This window comes from Pelmatolapia mariae, linkage group LG16_19 (assembly GCF_036321145.2).
Source record: "Pelmatolapia mariae isolate MD_Pm_ZW linkage group LG16_19, Pm_UMD_F_2, whole genome shotgun sequence".
NCBI lineage: Eukaryota > Metazoa > Chordata > Actinopteri > Cichliformes > Cichlidae > Pelmatolapia > Pelmatolapia mariae.
This window is the reverse complement of record NC_086241.1, coordinates 70,072,844-70,089,855: the sequence shown is the minus strand read 5'-3', so window position 1 is coordinate 70,089,855 and position 17,012 is coordinate 70,072,844. Positions and strand designations below refer to the sequence as shown.

At 46.0% G+C, this 17,012-nt stretch overlaps 1 protein-coding gene across 1 annotated transcript; it reads left to right on the top strand.

The window, feature by feature from the left end:
- The first annotated feature begins 201 nt into the window (after positions 1–201).
- Positions 202–16,951, top strand: znf839 (zinc finger protein 839). Its single transcript, XM_063497936.1, has 10 exons — positions 202–1,158; positions 10,901–11,986; positions 12,174–12,305; positions 13,157–13,270; positions 14,389–14,481; positions 14,742–14,888; positions 14,969–15,073; positions 15,262–15,349; positions 15,439–15,550; positions 15,761–16,951. Exons 1-10 carry the CDS (start codon positions 442–444, stop codon positions 16,230–16,232), a joined length of 3,066 nt encoding a protein of 1,021 aa, XP_063354006.1. The 5' UTR covers positions 202–441; the 3' UTR covers positions 16,233–16,951.
- Positions 16,952–17,012: the final 61 nt, after the last annotated feature.

Sequence of the window (17,012 nt, the reverse complement as noted above, 5' to 3'; positions counted from 1 at the left end):
TTGCTCACAAACAGCTTTTCGTCAAAATGTCTTTATTTTAAAACGCTTAGGGTATCTTTAATGTAAATTGCGATTTTATTTTCTATTAATCTTCAGTGAAATAAATTCGGCAGTGATTTTACACACTTTTAAAGTGATTTTAAACTTTTTTAAAGATGACCCACGCCGGATCTTTTCACGGTGAAACACTGGATCCGCTCCGGGAAATGCGCGCTCCCGCTCCTGCTCGGGCTAAGCTAGGCTAGTTCAAATCTCCCCCGCTAACCGTCAGCGCTCCCGGTATCACTGCTCCCGTTAATGTCGTCCTTCATCCCCGCGGAGCGTTTCCGCTTCGTGCACACACAGCGTCCATAAATCAGTATTTATTCGGTGTAATCGATCGATCGATCCGGTTGGTTTGATCCCCCAAGTGTCTGCACTGACTCCAACCTCACAGCCAAAATGGCGGACAGCGAGGGTGACAGAACAATAACAGCCCCGGAGTCGTCGGGGGCCGCGGATCAGCCCCCCACCGCCCTGAGCGCCCAGCCCGGGGACGGCTCACCAGCAACCCCCGCTGCTCACAGCAGCAAGCCCGGGGAGAACGTAGCGGCGGCCGGCAACCAGAGCGGCAATCTGAAGCCCGTGTCCGGCACGGAGGGCGACCAGCCGGGCCACAGTGTACCGGTGGCGTCCGGGGCTCAGCTGGCGGAGCTACTGCCGAGCCAGCCGGAGGAGCAGAGCATCCTGGTGGCCACGGAGTTCACCGACCTGGCCAACACCACCATCCTGTACGTGCAGCCAGACGGCAGCCTGGTGGAGAGCTCCGGGCTAACGGCAGAGGAGCAGCAGGCGCTGCTGGAGCAGCTCACCAAGCAGCAGGTGGTCCAGGTTTCCGACACCGAGGCGGCCCAGCTGCTCCAGCAGGGCCAGCTGATCAAACCGGCTCACAGCGCAGCTCTGGATCCGAGTCAGCTGCAGCAGGTCATCAACCAGGTCACCAAGTCCCAGCAGCAGCAGGTCCAGGTCCAGGTGTCACAGCAACAGGTCCCAAAGCAGCAGATCCAGGTCCCCCAGCAGAACCCGAAGACCCCGAACAACGCCTCCCAGCAGCTGAAGAGCGTGGCCCAGCAGGTGGCCATGCAGACGGGAAGCTCGATCCCCTTGATCCAGAAAAAGGTCGGTCACATAATAATAAAAATAATGATAATACTACATTTTATTTGAAAGCGCCTTTCAGAACACTCAAGGACACTGTACACAGCAGAATAATAAAAGCAAGCAATTTACACAATCATAAGAGCATAAGACATAAAACAAATTTGAAATAGCAGAGTGTTATGTGGGATGAGCTTTTTTGAACAAGTGAGTTTTGAGTCTAGACTTAAAAAGAGAGAATGAAGTGATATTTCTTATATCAGGAGGAAGGGAATTCCAGAGTCGAGGAGCAGCTGAAAGCCCTGCTGCCCATGGTGGCAAGACGGGGAGAGGGGACAGAGAGAGAAGAAGATCTAAGACGCCGAGATGGAATGGTGATCTGAACCAAATCAGAGAGATGTTCAATAGCCTTAAATGTATACAGAAGCATTTTGAAATTGATGCGATATTTGACCGGGAGCCAATGAAGCTGCTGCAGGACAGGAGTGATGTGGTGGACAGAAGGGGTCCTGGTGATGATACGGGCAGCAGAGTTCTGGACGCGTTGGAGCTTGTGGGTGGATTTTTGAGTAAGACCAAAAAGAAGTGAATTGCAGTAATCAGTCCGAGAAGTAACAAGCATGTGAAAAAGAATGGCAGCGGCATGTGGGGAGAGAAAAGGACGGAGACGATTAATGTTGCGCAATTGAAAATATGCAGACAGAGTGACATTATTGATGTGTGAATCGAAAGATAGAGTACTGTCGAGGATGACACCCAAACTTTTCACAGAGGAAGAAATGGAGACCGGCGAGTTTGTTTTTTTTTTGATTGAGTATTGATTGTAATAGAGAAACTGTTGTTTCTGGATAATGTTGATTTAGAGCCGACCAAGACAAGCTTGGATTTGTTACTGTTGAGTTTAAGAAAATTAGAAGAGAACCATGAATTTAGTTCGGCTAAACAGAGGGCGAGGGAGGATGGGGGAAGAGCAGAATCATGATTAAACCAGAAAACCAGTCTGGAACTGGTTAAGCGTTTGTTAGTTAAGTGTGAGTGGAGTTGTGTGGCAACTATCTTCTTGAGAATTTTTGAGAGGAATGGTAGATTGGAAATAGGACAAAAATTGTCAAAATTATTGAGGTCTAGACCTGTTTTTTTGTTGGTTTTTTTTTTTTTCAATATTGGGGTGATGGCAGCAACTTTGAAGGAAACAGGAACAGTTCCAGTGGTAAGTGAAGAATAGATGATAGCAGATACAGTGAGGTCAATAAGTATTTGATCACCCTGTGATTTTGCAAGTTCTCTTACTTAGAAATTATGGAAGGGTCTACAATTTTCAGCATGGGTGCATTTCCACTGTGAGAGACAGAATCTAAAAAGAAAAATCTGGAAATCACATTGTATGATTTCTGAACAATTTATTTGTGAATTTATTTGATCACTTGAGTCAAAAAAAGTTATATTTGGTACAGATCCCTTTGTTAACAATTACAGAGGTCAAACAGTTCCTGTAGTTCTTCACCAGGTTTGCACACACTGAAGGAGGGATTTTGGCCCACACCTCCATACAGATCTTCTCCAGATGGGTCAGGTTTCGGGGCTGTCGCTGAGCAACACGGAGTTTCAGCTCCCTCCAAAGATTTTCTATTGGATTTAGACTGGCTAAATCCAATAGAAGACTGGCTAGGCCACTCCAGAACCTTGATATGCTTATTCACTCCTTGGTTTTCTTGGCTGTGTGCTTTGGGTCATTGTCATGTTGGAAGACCCAGCCACGACCCATCTTTAACCTACTAAGACCCGAACTCTTCCACAGCATGCATTTTTAATTTCTCTTTGATATTTGGGCTGATTGGGACCCGATGAATGTAAAAACAAAGAATTACCAGTTTTTTTGTTTTACCTTATTTTTCTTTTTAAGAAAAATAAGAGCCACATATGAGGATATTCATTTAAAATGTTGATAGGGGGTTCCGGTAATGGCGGCTGGCTGAAAGGACGTGCCCACTTCTGCTCCGCTATCTTTCTGTAAAAATCCTGAATAATACTCGTTTGTTAGACATTGAACGACACCTAGGACAGCTGTGATGCCTCTCTCGCAAAGGAAACCCGGGAAAAACATTAGTAGACTGACTCAATCGAAATTATCTAACTTCACTTCTGAGTTGACCTCTGAGGCTAGCTGTGAAGCTAGCGTTAGCCGTGAAGATAGCGGGACTGGTATCAACGCTAGCCAGGCGATGGAGGAAGGAAATGATGAGCCGACTGAGAAGGAAGAGACGGCCGAAGGCTCAGACGTAATATTAACGGCTATTGCAAGCTTGAAATCCGACTTTTCCTCCAAGCTTGACGATACTTTGTCAGCAATAGAAACCGTGAGGAAGGATGTTAATGAGTGTGTCAAGCGGGTCAGCGAGGCGGAGGCCCGGATATCTGCAGCAGAAGATAGCATTACCACCTTGGAGGCAAAGGTACGGACTCTTGAAAATAACAACAAAAACCTCGAGGACAAAGTGCTGGATCTGGAGACCAGATCGCGACGATCTAACTTGAGACTTGTTAACCTGCCCGAGGACGCAGAAGGAGAAGATGCGTGCGCTTTCTTGGAAAACTGGCTACCAGAGGCTCTGAACTTGGCGCCGCTACGGACCGCTCTGACGCTGGAGAGAGCGCATCGGGTCGGCCAGAAGAATATGTCAAATACCACTGCACCAAGGACTATGATCATGAAGTTTCTAAACTACAAGGATAAAATGACCGTGATAAGAGCTGCCAGGGCAAAGGGACAGATTCTTTTCAAGAACCGCCCGGTGAGATTTTATGAGGACTTAGCGACTGGAGTGCACAAAAAACAGAAAGAGTTTGACGCCGTGAGACAACAGCTTCGCTCCATGGGTATCCGGTACGGCATGATTCCTCCTGCGCGACTGATAGTGACACATAACGGACAGTCCCGCATCTTTAACCTGCCAGGTGAAGCGGAGAACTTTGTGAAGGCTCTGAGGTCGGAAAGTGAACTGGGGTGAGATGATGTAATCATGGTCATATTACAGTGTGCTGGCATGGAGGGATGATTACTGAGCTTTAAGTTTAGAAAGAAGTGAGAGGGAGAGAGAGAAAGACCAGTTTGTTATACTTATTTGTTTACTGGTCCGGAGGTTTACAGCCACTGTTAGTACCCTGATTTCCTTATCGTATTCAATAACGAGTTTTTTTTTGGTCGCATAGCGGAGTGGGGTAAGGGGAAAGTGTTCAGGCACAGTCGGTTGATCCTCGCTTTTGGGTGGAACAACCTTTAGCTGTTAGACAGGTGCCAATATGTATAGGGGGAGGGAAATGGGTGCCCAAGTTCAAGTTAAAGGGGCATATTCAGTATTCATTGCTATGGATGTGGTTTTTGACATTCAGGTATTATTTGTTTCTCTGTCCTTTAATATCTCAAATGTGTTGGGAAGCTCATTCAGTGTTATATGTTATGTCTGGTGGGATAAGAATTAAAATTTCTTCTTGGAACTGCAGAGGGCTACAAAAACTGGAGAAGGTGAAACAGGTAATGTCTAGACTGAATTCTATGCACTCTGACATCATGCTGCTGCAGGAAACGCACCTGTTGTCTAGTCAAGAGGCGAAGATTAGGAGGAGGTGGCAAGGCAGTATATATTCTGCGCCCTTCACTTCTCAGGCAAGAGGTGTTATGATTTTGATCCACAAATCTATACCATTTCAGGTGACAAAGGTTATTAAAGACAAGGCTGGGAGATATGTTATTTTACAGGGCACTCTTATTACGGAAAAAATAATCCTGATAAATATCTACGCTCCGAACATTGACGACCCAAAGTTTTTTCATAATCTTTTTCTTACAGTATCATGTCTGTCTGGTAGCCTCATTATGGCAGGGGATTTTAATTGTACGTTGAACCCAGAGTTGGATAGGAGCTCGGGTACTGATCTCTTTCATCCTAAAAGTAGGCAAACTATTCAACATTTTATGAAAGAACTTGATCTGAGGGATATTTGGCGGGATATGAACCCTAAGGTCTTAAAATACTCCTGCTATTCACATACACATAAATCATACTCGCGTATTGATTACTTTTTAGTTTCTACCAATTTGAGTTATAAAATAAAGGACTGTCACTATGATAATATTTTAATATCTGACCACTCGCCAAACTCGTTAATATATGAGGATCTGAGACTGAAGAGAGATCCCCCTAGGTGGAGATTTAAACAAAAGTGGCTCCTGGACCCAGAATTTATATCTTTCATAGATAACCAAATAAACATATTTTTTGATACTAATAGGGATGAAACATCACCCTGCTCAAGATGGGAAGCTTTTAAGGCCTACATAAGGGGTCAGATTATTAGCTTCACAAGTTATAGAGCAAAGCAAACTTATCAGGAAACAAAAAAGTTGGAGGCAGAGATTGAGGTGCTTGAGGGAGAATATTTTCAAAGTTTTTGTCCAAGAGTCCATCAAAAGCTTCTGTTACTAAGAACACAGTATAATGAACTTTCTGCTTCTAAGGCAGCCTCACATCTTTTACGTCTTAAACAGACATTCTATGATCAAGGGGAAAAGCCCGGGAAATTATTAGCCTGGCGCCTCCGTCAATTACAGAATGAGAAAAACATTGCCTCAGTTGAAAACAGTGACGGACAGGTTATTGTCGACCCTCTAGGAATTAATGAAACTTTTAAGGTTTTTTTTGAAAAGTTATATAACTCAGACATAACACACATGGGACAAGAGCAAGATCTCTTCTTGGATACCCTTCAGTTGCCCAGCATTTCAGGACTAATGAGCGCAGATCTTGATACACCTATAACAAAGGAGGAGATATCTGTAGCAATAGACCATTTGAAAGTAGGTAAAGCCCCAGGCCCAGATGGGCTGCCGACAGAAATTTATAGGGCATTTAAAACTAAACTGCTGTCCCCTCTTTTTGACATGTTTTCGGATTCATTTGAAAAGGGAATCCTTCCGGTTTCATTAAGAGGGGCCCTGATAACTTTATTGCCCAAACCTGGTAAACCGTGCAATAAATGTGGTAACCTGAGACCGATAAGTCTTCTTAATGTGGATCTCAAGATACTTTGCAAAATTTTGGCTCGAAGACTGGAGAGATCTTTACCTGACCTAATTGCCTGTGATCAGAATGGGTTTATTGCGGGCAGACAGGGATTTCATAATGTGAGGAGAGTGTTGGATATTCTTCATAGTCAGGAGGGAAAATCGGACACTGCTCTACTATCATTAGATGCCGAAAAGGCCTTTGATAGGGTTGAGTGGCCTTATTTATTTGAAATATTAAAAAGATTTGGCTGTGGGGATAATTTCTGTCGGTGGATTAGACTTTTATATAATGAGCCATATGCTGAAATACTGACAAATGGAATTATATCTAAGCCGTTTGAAATTAAACGGGGCTGTAGGCAAGGGTGCCCTTTGTCCCCTTTATTGTTTATTTTAGCAATTGAACCGTTTGCCATTGCAGTGCGGTCCCATAAGAGCATAACTGGTCTATCGGTAAACCAACAGGAACACAGAATTGCCTTGTTTGCAGATGATGTTATTCTTTTCTTGAAAATGCTGAAGGAGTCTATCCCAGCCTTGCTGGATCTACTACACATATTCGGACGGATATCAGGATATAAAGTGAACAAAGAAAAATCTTCACTAATGATACTTAACTCAGGAGAGAGGGAGGGTGCTGGAAATCCTTTCCAATTCAAAATGGTAGACTGTTTTACTTATCTGGGGATTAAGATAGTGCCATGTTTGAGAGATATTGTTGGAGTTAACTACACCCCTATGGTAGACTCAATCACCTCATCCCTAGATAGATGGAAGCCCTTGCCCTTGTCACTTATAGCGAGAATTAATGTTCTCAAATTAAACATAATGCCCAAACTTTTGTACCTGTTCCAGAACATCCCATTGTCACCCCCTGCTAACTTATTTTCACACCTGAAGACAATTTTTGTACGCTTTTTGTGGAATGATAGACGACCAAGGCTCCGTTTATCACTTTTGTACTTACCGTATGACAGGGGAGGCCTCAAATGTCCCAATCCACTTTGGTACTATTGGGCAGCCCAATTGAGGACTATGATGTATTATTTTACAGATAAATCCCCCCCGCCTTGGACAAATATGGAAAACAGTTCAGTGCCTCTTCCCCTTCCCCAGTACCTATACTCAGCGAAAGTCAAAATGTTGAAAAAACAGACAAAAAATCCTATAGTCAGAAATATGTCTATGATCTGGTATCAGGTTAAAAAATACCTGGGTGAACCCACCTCCTTCGCACGCCTTAGTCCAATATGGGGTAATCAATTTTTCCCTCCAGGCAGAGCAGACCCTGGTTTTAGGAAGTGGGCTGACAAAGGCTTAAAGACAATAGGGGATCTCGCGGGATCAGAGGGTGAGATTTTGATGTCATTTGAGGAGTTGATTTCCAAGTATGATATCCCATGCAAACATCGGTTTAAATATCTACAAGTGAGAAACTTTATTAGATCATCTCAAAATCAGTGTTTGTCAATCCCTCCGTTTTCCACTCTGGAAACAGAAATGAAAAGAGATTGCTTTGGAAAAGGAATAATCTCCAAATTATATAATATGTTAGTAGAGGGATCCCCTGAATCTTCTTTAGGAAAACTTAATGCTTGGAGGGAAGATCTACGGGAGGACTTATCCTCCGAAGACTGGGAGAAGGCATGTGCTGAAGCACAAACACAAACTACCAGTACTCGTCTCAAAGTATTGCAATATAATTGGCTAATGAGGACGTATGTGACTCCAGAAAAGCTTAATAAGTATAATGGTGATACCCCAGACTTGTGTTTCAGGTGCGGTGAGGAGAAAGGGACGTTTTTCCACTGTGTCTGGGAATGCAATAAAGTACAACGGTTTTGGAAAGAGATTAAACAAGCTCTGGATACTATTTTGGGTACACGATTAGCTCTTGACCCTAAACTTTTTATTTTAGGGTTATATCCTGATGGACATCTTATGTCTAGAAAGGTAATTACCGCCCTGGACCTATGTTTACTGCTGGCAAAAAGAGTCATAGCACTCTCATGGAGGAAGACCAGTAAACCAAAATACATTAACTGGATTAAGGAATTGTCCACAACTTTACCTATGGAAAAAATCACTTACATTATCAAGGGGAAACTACCACTTTTTCAAAACATCTGGGGTTCCTTTATGCAATATATGGGAAATATGGATCTTGGCAGTATGGTGGATGGGGCAGATGGGGTGTAAATGTTGGTGGTCCTCTGCAGTTTCCTAAATTAATGTTTTTTATACTTGATCTTTAATGCTGTGTGATTTATACATTTGAGTTTGTAACTTTGAACCATGCACAATAGTGTAACCGAGTTGGTGTTGAGCAACCCTCGGAAATAGAGAAGCTTATTATTGTTATTATTGTATGTATTTTTTTTTTATTTTTTTTTGGGGGGGGGGGGGGGGGGGGTGTTGTGTTTTTTTTGTTTTTTTTTCTCTTCCTTTGTTTGACTCAGTTATTATTTACGGGTCATATAGTTTGTACTTCCACTTCACTGTTGCTCTCTAACATCTTATAAGTGTTTGATTTGCCAGGGAGGGCGAGTGACTGTTGTACAATAATTTAGCTGCCCTGGATGTTCTCTTTGCTGTGGAAGCACTCCAATTTCTGTATGTAATTTTGAAACGCAATAAAGATATTGTTGGAAAAAAAAAAGAGAAAAAAAAAATGTTGATAGAACAGTAGCAGTATAATGTCCTCGTAAGTGGATATCAGGCCCTTGTAGAGCAAAATTGAGTATTTTGGTCTAAATAACCCAAAATGTGATGTCCACATATGTGGACGCCAGGTCCTAGGAGGTTAATGCTCTGACTGAGGGAAGGAGGTTTATGCCCAATATGTCACAATACATGGCCCTGTTCGTCCTCTCCTTAATCCGGTGCAGTCGTCCTGTCCCCTGTGCAGAAAAACACCCCCAGAGCATGATGCTTGCAGCCCCACACTGTAGGTATGGTATTATTAGGATGATACTCATCATTCTTCTTCCTCCAAACACGGCGAATGGAGTTAAGACCAAACAGTTCTACTTTGGTCTCATCTGACCACAGGACTTTCTCCCATGACTCCTCTGGATCATCCAGATCAGGGGTGTCGAACTCCAGGCCTCGAGGGCCGGTGTCCTGCAGGTTTTAGATCTCACCCTGGGTCAGCACACCTGAATCAAATGATTAGTTCATTCCCAGGCCTCTGGAGAACTTCAAGACATGTTGAGGAGGTCATTTAGCCATTTCAATCAGCTGTCTTGTATCAAGGTTACATCTAAAACCTGCAGGACACCGGCCCTCGAGGCCTGGAGTTCGACACCTGTGATCCAGATGATCCCTGGCAAACTTCAGACGGGCCTGGACATGGGCTGACTTAAGCAGGGGAACCTTCCATGTGATGCAAGATTTTAAACCATGACGTCGTAGTGTATTACTGATAGTAGCCTTGGAAACGATGGTCCCAGCTCTCTTCACGGCATTGACCAGCTCCTCCCATGTAGTTCTGGGCTGATTCTTCACCATTCTTAGCATCATTGATACCCCACGAGGAGAGATCCTCCGTGGGGCCCCAGTCCGAGAGACATTGACAGTCATCATTAGCCTCTTCCATTTCCTGACAATTGCTCCAACAGTTGTTCTTTTTTCACCAAGCTGCTTGGCAATTGCCCCGTAGTCCCTTTCCAGCTTTGTGAAAGTCTACAATTTTGTATTTTGTGTCTTTTGACAGCTCTTTGGTTTTGCCCACGTTGCTACTTAGACTTTGGCTGATTGTGGGGTGCACAGGTGTCTTTATGACAGCTAATGACCTCAAACAGCTGCTACTAATTTAGAATCATGAGCAGAGTGTAGCTGGACTATTTGAAAGCAAAATAACAGATCTTTGAGGGTCAGAAATCTGGCTGATAAGCAAGTGATCAAATACTTGACACAGTAATTCACAAATAAATTGTTCAGAAATCATACAATGTGATTTCCGGATTTTTCTTTTTAGATTCTGTCTCTCACAGTGGAAATGCACCTATGCTGAAAATTGTAGACCCCTCCATGATTTCTAAGTAAGAGAACTTGCAAAATCACAGGGTGATCAAATACTTATTGACATCATTGTATGAGGGGAAGCAAAGAGGGTAGACAGGCCTTGACCAGAACTGTAGGAATGGGGTCTAGCTGACAAGGAGAAGGTTTTGAATTACAGATGAGATCTGAAATATCAGTGACAGAGGGAAGTTGGAAAGCAGAAAGCAGTGTGATGGGAGTGCAATTGCAAATGAAGAGCTACATGGAGGAAGATCCATGCTGAGAAAATCCAACTCGATTGGGGCCTGGACAGGTGATGCAGGTGAGACGTGACAGCAGCAGCTCGTAGTGGGCTGCCGTCTCCATGTTTCTGAACATGTTTACCTGCTGTTTACTTAACCACATGCTTAGTTTTTCAACTTCAGGTTCAGAAACATAAAAACGGGTTTGATTGTGAATTTTCACATAGAACTTCAATCTTTTCACATTTGGAGCCTTTAGAACTTTTAAATGCTTCACACTGACATAAGAACTCATCAGCCCATTTTCATTATCCATACACTCTTCAGGAATCCTTAAACCAACTTCTTCATCGACTCGGTTTGTGATCTTAATGTTGCCATGGTAACAAATCTCTGAATAATCACACTCATCATGTGTTTTTATCTACTTTCTGTGTGTCTGTCCTTTCAGTCGGAGCCCGTTAGGATCCAGATCCAGGTGCCTCCCAAACAGGAAGTGAAGCCTGGCTCCACCACTCAGCAGAAGGCGGTCACTCAGCCGCAAGTGAAGCTGTCAGCCAATGGCAGCGTGAGCAGCACTCAGATTATCCACATCCAGCCCGTGGTTGGTCAGGAGGGTCAGCAGTTCTTCCTGCAGCAGAATCCTGGAGACCCGCCCATCCAGTTGCTGCTACAGAGCCCCGCCCCCGTGGTCGGCTCACTGCTACCATTGGTCCACAAGCTGACAGGCCAGACGGCATCAGTTGCCTCCAGCGTAGGTCAGAAACCCACGGCAACACCAATCAGAGTGTCCACGGCACCCACTGTTAAGACCCCAATCCCTTCAATAATTAAGACTCCACCCACTACTGTGGCTAAAACTGTTAGCTTTCCATTAATTAAAACACCTGCTAACGGCACGATGGCTGCTGCCCGTAAAAGTCCCCTTAAACCACCTGTCACAGTCACGGCAGTCCCAGTACAGACCGCCGCGCCTGCTGCACAATCTGTCACGGTGGCCACGCCCTCTGCAGCCCCACACCCTCCCACTAAGGACAGAAGTGAGCAAAAAGAGAAGGAGAAGAAGGCAAAGAAGAGGGAGAAAAAAGCAATGAAGGTCCAAACCCGGTCCGGGCGGGTCTCCAGACCACCGAAGTACAAAGCCAAAGACTACAAGTTCATAAAGACAGAGGACCTCGCCGAAAGTCACCAGTCCGACTCAGACGACTACTCTGACATGAGCGTGGAGGAGGAGGACGGTGAGGGCAGCAGGAAGGATGGCGCCACGCCCGGCAGCTCCCTCACCTACAGCCACAAGTCTCGGTCTCACCGCTGCCAGACCTGCGACAAGGCCTACATCGGTGCTGGCGGCCTGAACCGCCACTACAAACTGAACCCGACTCACGGGGAGCCAGAGCCACCCGGCGACCCACCGGGGAACACACCGCACCCCCTTCCAGACAACAGCCAATCAGAGGAAACGGCAACAGTCGCTGTCAATGAGGAGGAGGAGGAGAAAAATAAGGATGACAAACCTGCTGCCACGGCAACAAATAAAGTGAGAAATCATCCACCAATCACAGCAGAGATCTGTGTCATCCTACAGTTTATTTTCTTATTGTCTGTGTACAGTTAATAAGCTGTTAACTAACCAGCTTATTATGGCTGGTTAGTCCTTCCTGCAGCTCAAACGCTCAGGAACAGCTGTCGACAGTAAGCTTCAGGTGACTGTTGTCCGTCTGCAGGTGGAGGGGGGTCCAGCAGCAGCTGTAGGACTCAGAGGCCTCCATCATCGGGGCCCCGGCCGTCCCCGAGGACGAGGGCGAGGAAGGGGTCGGGGACGAGGGCGGGGACGGTCACTGGGGCCGCCTCCTAAGGTGAGATTGCTCATGGAGTATGAAAGTGATGAACGGCTGCCGGTGAGAGTTCACGTTACAGCTAGCTGGTCGTCATCGTTCCCAGAGTTTGAAAGTGCCGTCGCTGTTCTGTTGCAGTTGAAGGACTTCAGCTTTTCAGCTCTTTCTTCTTGTTCAGGGAGAGAAATTTGCTCCCTGCAACATTACAGTCGGGCTCAATGTCTGCAGTGGAGAGCACACAGGTGACACTGAGAAGCAGAAGCTTCTTCCTCTTTGAGTGAAGAACAAAACTCCAGCTGTGATTCAGTTCATTTTTACTCCTGGCACAAACACCTGCTGCTTTGTAACCCGCTTCAGTTCACTCACTTCACCCTGCGTGTGCTTCAGAGGTCCCTGGCAGAGAGTGCACTGCTGCCTGCTCCTATGTCACTTCGCCTGGTGATCCAGGTGTGCTTTATCCCGATTCAAACTAAAAAGTCTACTTTCATCTTTCAGAAAACTCACATTTCTCAGAAACATGGGCTCTGACACATTTGCAGTGAAGCTGCATTCATGCTCGCACAGACGCACTTAAAATAAAAAAGGCTAAATGTTGCCTTCAAAATAAAAGCAACAAAGTAGTATTGTCCTACAAAATGGCAAAACACAGTAATCATTCTGTGTACGGTGTCTGTGATGGGACAAACGGCACAATATGCGACCTCACGCGCTGTCGGGGATGCTTTGCTGTAAATAGACTTTGTTCAACTCTTATTAGACCTTTGACTACATCTGTCACTTGTCCAGGTGAGCTCACCTGGACAGTAGTTTGCACAGAAACCTCGTCCTGCTTTGTTAGCACTCGGGTGAATCTGATTGCTCATTTTTCGCAGGTGACCGTGGGCCTCGTGAGTAGGAGAGGTCGTCGTGGTCGACCTCCGAAGTTGGGTGTTACCATGGCAACAGCAGAGCAGCAGGTAGAGAGAAGACGAGAGCGTCTAGAGGAGGTAAGGTGGAGGAAGCAGCTCCTTTCAGAGTAAAGGTCTTCAAAAATATTGATTTATGTGTAGTAGGGCTGCCACGATTAGTCGACTATCAAAATCGTCGACGACTGATTTAATAGTCGACGCGTCGTTTGAAGCTTTGTAAGATCACAAAAGACGCAGAAATAAGTAGTAGGATTTAAGAGTGTAATAACGGACTGAAACAGAAGATGGCAGCACTGCATGTACAAGGATGCCAGCTGCCGTTAAACCCCGAAGAAGAAGAAGTAGCTCTGTCCCAGAATTCATAGCGCGGCCGTGCTCAGTTTCCAGCAATGGCGGCAGCTAGTTAGTTTTAATATTACTCTTATTATTCTTTCTGGGTCACAAAATAAACGTTTAACATATTTTCAGGCGAGAATGTAGCTGTGTAAACCTCAAATATCTGCTCAGTTTATCAAGACACCACATATTTTCAAAAGCGCTCCGACGTTTTCGGAGACGTCTGTTACCCACTAGCTCGATAGCTAGCCGGGGGCAAGGCTCACTAGAGCCCGTGAGAACACCGGACTCCCGGCAAATCGTTTTCAAACCCACCGCCACCTTTCGCTACTCAGGTTAAACATGATATATAAGTCACTTAGATAACTTAAAATGTTACTGTTTGGCTTTTTTTCAGTATTTTATTTGTTCCTGAGTAAATCGGTTTGGCTGAGATTAAAGTTATAGTTTTTACACAGCTGAATAAACGTCAAGCAGGCAACTGATTATCAGAAGTGTGAGATGCTCGAGAATATACTCCGGTGTCCTGTTATATTTTAGATAGCAAGGAGTTTATTAAACTTCACCGAAACAATCTGCAAATTTCATTAAAATTTAATAAACTATCATCTTGTCTTTATTTTTAAGTTAGCACATACCTTAAACACTTAAAGCTGTAAGCTAATGATAGTTATATAAGAGCAGATGCTGCTGGTGCAATAAGCTGTACGTTTTACGTCCAATGGATGATGATCTGATTAGTCGACTAATCACAAAAATAATCGGTGACTAGTCGACTATCAAAATAATCGTTTGTGGCAGCCCTAATGTGTAGTCACCTGATGTGCTAACACCTGAGTGTCCTATCACGTCGCTCACAGGTGGTGGAGCAGTGCGAGGATGAGGAGCTGATGGACATCGTTCTTCCTCGTCTGACCAAAGTGATGAGTCTGTGGGAGCTAATGCTGGCAAAGGTACGCACACACGAAGGAGGAACCTTTATCCACACCTGCTGGGATCTGTGACATCATCAGGGGCTCAGAATCAGAATACTTTATTAATTCCAGAGCAAATTATGTGAGCACAAGACAGTGGAGCATGTTATTACAAACAGCTGTAATAAATAAATATCCTGACAGTTTAAACTGAGCTGCCCTCTCATCACACTGACTCTTATTTTCTCTGTAAATGATGTGCAGCTATTGCAGTGTATCATGTGCCCTGGCTGTTCCAGGTGGAGCGCGGCGGTCCGGGTCGAACTCATTTCCCAGACATTTACCGTGAGTTCGAGTCCCTGCAGGCTCAGGTGAGGCAGGCCGCCCAGGATTACATCAGCAGCCCGCAGGGTGGAGCCACGCCACTGGAAATCAGGAACATCGAGGTGAGGCCCATGCTGACATCAGAACGGCTGTTACAAGTGGACTGCGGCGTACAGGTGACCCAGACCGTGCTGTGTTTCAGGTGGCCAGGTCTCTAGGGATCCTGGACGAGGTGAACAGGATGAAGGTGGTTCCTGGAGCGTCTCCTGGCTCCAGTTCAACAAATAAGAACGTGCGATACATGGAGGTAAGCACACCTGCATCCAAGTTGTTATAACAAGATCAGCCTACGTCCCCGTATGGTCAGGCGGTCAGTCTAAGCATCCAATCACAGTTTTAGAGTCGTAGCTGACACTGAGGTCGACCACAGCTTCCCACTGAGTTTTACCTGAAGATTAGAGGTATGGTTCTGATCCGCATCAGTCTCCTTCCCAGAACTCTAAGATGCTGCCGCCATCCAAGAGGTTCAAGATGGAGAACAGCGTCCCAGTGCATCACAATGGCCTCGAGACGCCAAAAACAGGTATGGCTGGAATGTCCTAATCTACACCTAAATTGCAGATAAAACATCTATGTGTGCTTTCTTAATCTCTCTGCATGTCGTCCGTCCAGGTGGGACCGCGGTGACCTCTGTGACCCCTCTGAAGTCCTGCTCGGTCTCTGTCGCTCCTCTCGTGATTCCAGAGGGAACCAGACTGTTGACAGTCTCTGCTGACTCCTCCGGGTGAGCTGTCTCTACCTCCTGTTTGCTGAGTACATGTGCGTGGTAGCCACGCCCTGAGGTGATGATGTGATCACAGGTGACCTGTGAGGTCAGGGTTTCCGTAATGTGGCAAATGTATTTTTACTCGGCCATTTCTAGAAAATCGAGTTCAGGTGAGGTCACTTCTGGAAAGTGCTCCTGTCTCACTGCACTGCAATGTGTTTCTCACAGCTCCTCACAGGCCCCGCCCCCTGACACCCCTATGGAAGTGACCCCAGGTGAGGACCATGACGTCCACCAGGAACAGGCGTCAAGCTCTACAGACATCGGACCCCGGGTGACGGAGCTGGAGAAAGCTCTGGGTTCAGGTCCCAGTGACCCCACGGACACAAAGTCATCTGAGCCCGCCCCTACACCCGGATCTGTCATCAAGCCTGAATCCAGCCTGATCCAGACTCTAAGCCCCTCCCACCCTGAGTCGGGCTCCTCGGAGGCCAAAGAGGTGCAGGAGGGCGAGGAGATCTACATCCAGACGGAGGGGCTGACGGTGCAGCTGGCAGAACCGGGCTCAGACGGGATTGTGATCGTTAACGGGCCAGATGGAACCACCATGCACATCCAGACCCCGGAGGGCGTGCCACTGGAGGCGGTCCAGGCCCTGCTGGGTATTGAGGCGTCCGACGGAGCCAAAGCCCCCCAGTAAACACCTGGACCGGAACCAGCACCTGGTCTGTACCACGCTGACTTTTAAGGTGGAGTGAGGCAGTGCTGCGGACAGACGTACCTGACACCATCCTGCACTTTCGGCGCCCCCCTCAGGTTTCTGCTGGACTTTACAGCTGTAGTAAACACTGCCACCTGCAGGGGGCGCCTGCTCTGACTCCGCCCTGCTGAGGACAACAGGACGAACAATTCCGTTAACCTGACCCCAGACCGTACCTGGAAACTTAGGTCCGGTCATTTCTGGTTCAGACTGGAGCTCCTGTTGATGATGTTCGCCGTGACTTCGGAGCTGCGTTCAGAAAGCAGAGGGATGGCGTCATGGCAACAGGTGGTTTCACCTTCATCCAGGTGCAGTAGCGTGTTCTGCAGACTCTGGGTTCTGTACAGTGCATCCAATTGGCTCGTTTAGTTCCACCTGTGATGATGTCATCAGCAGCCTCCCTGGTTTCCTGCACTCTGATTGGCTGTGAATGTGTAAACTTTGTGTCTGGACTCGTTGACCGTGAAGTGATCCGTTGGATGTTCATATGTAGATAAAGTTTAAAAAGTTGCACTATTTTATTACTTTTTATAAAATTCACACAACACGTTCTCCAAACGGGATGAGAACATTCGGAGAACCGACGCGAGCACAGAGGGAAAAAAGTTTGTCCTGTTCGAGTGTTTCCTGTTCCTCCCAATAAACTAAGCTGAACTCCACCCGCCTCAGAGGGTCTGTGTTCTCGCGCACACACACACCTGGCAACCCTCTAACCAGGGA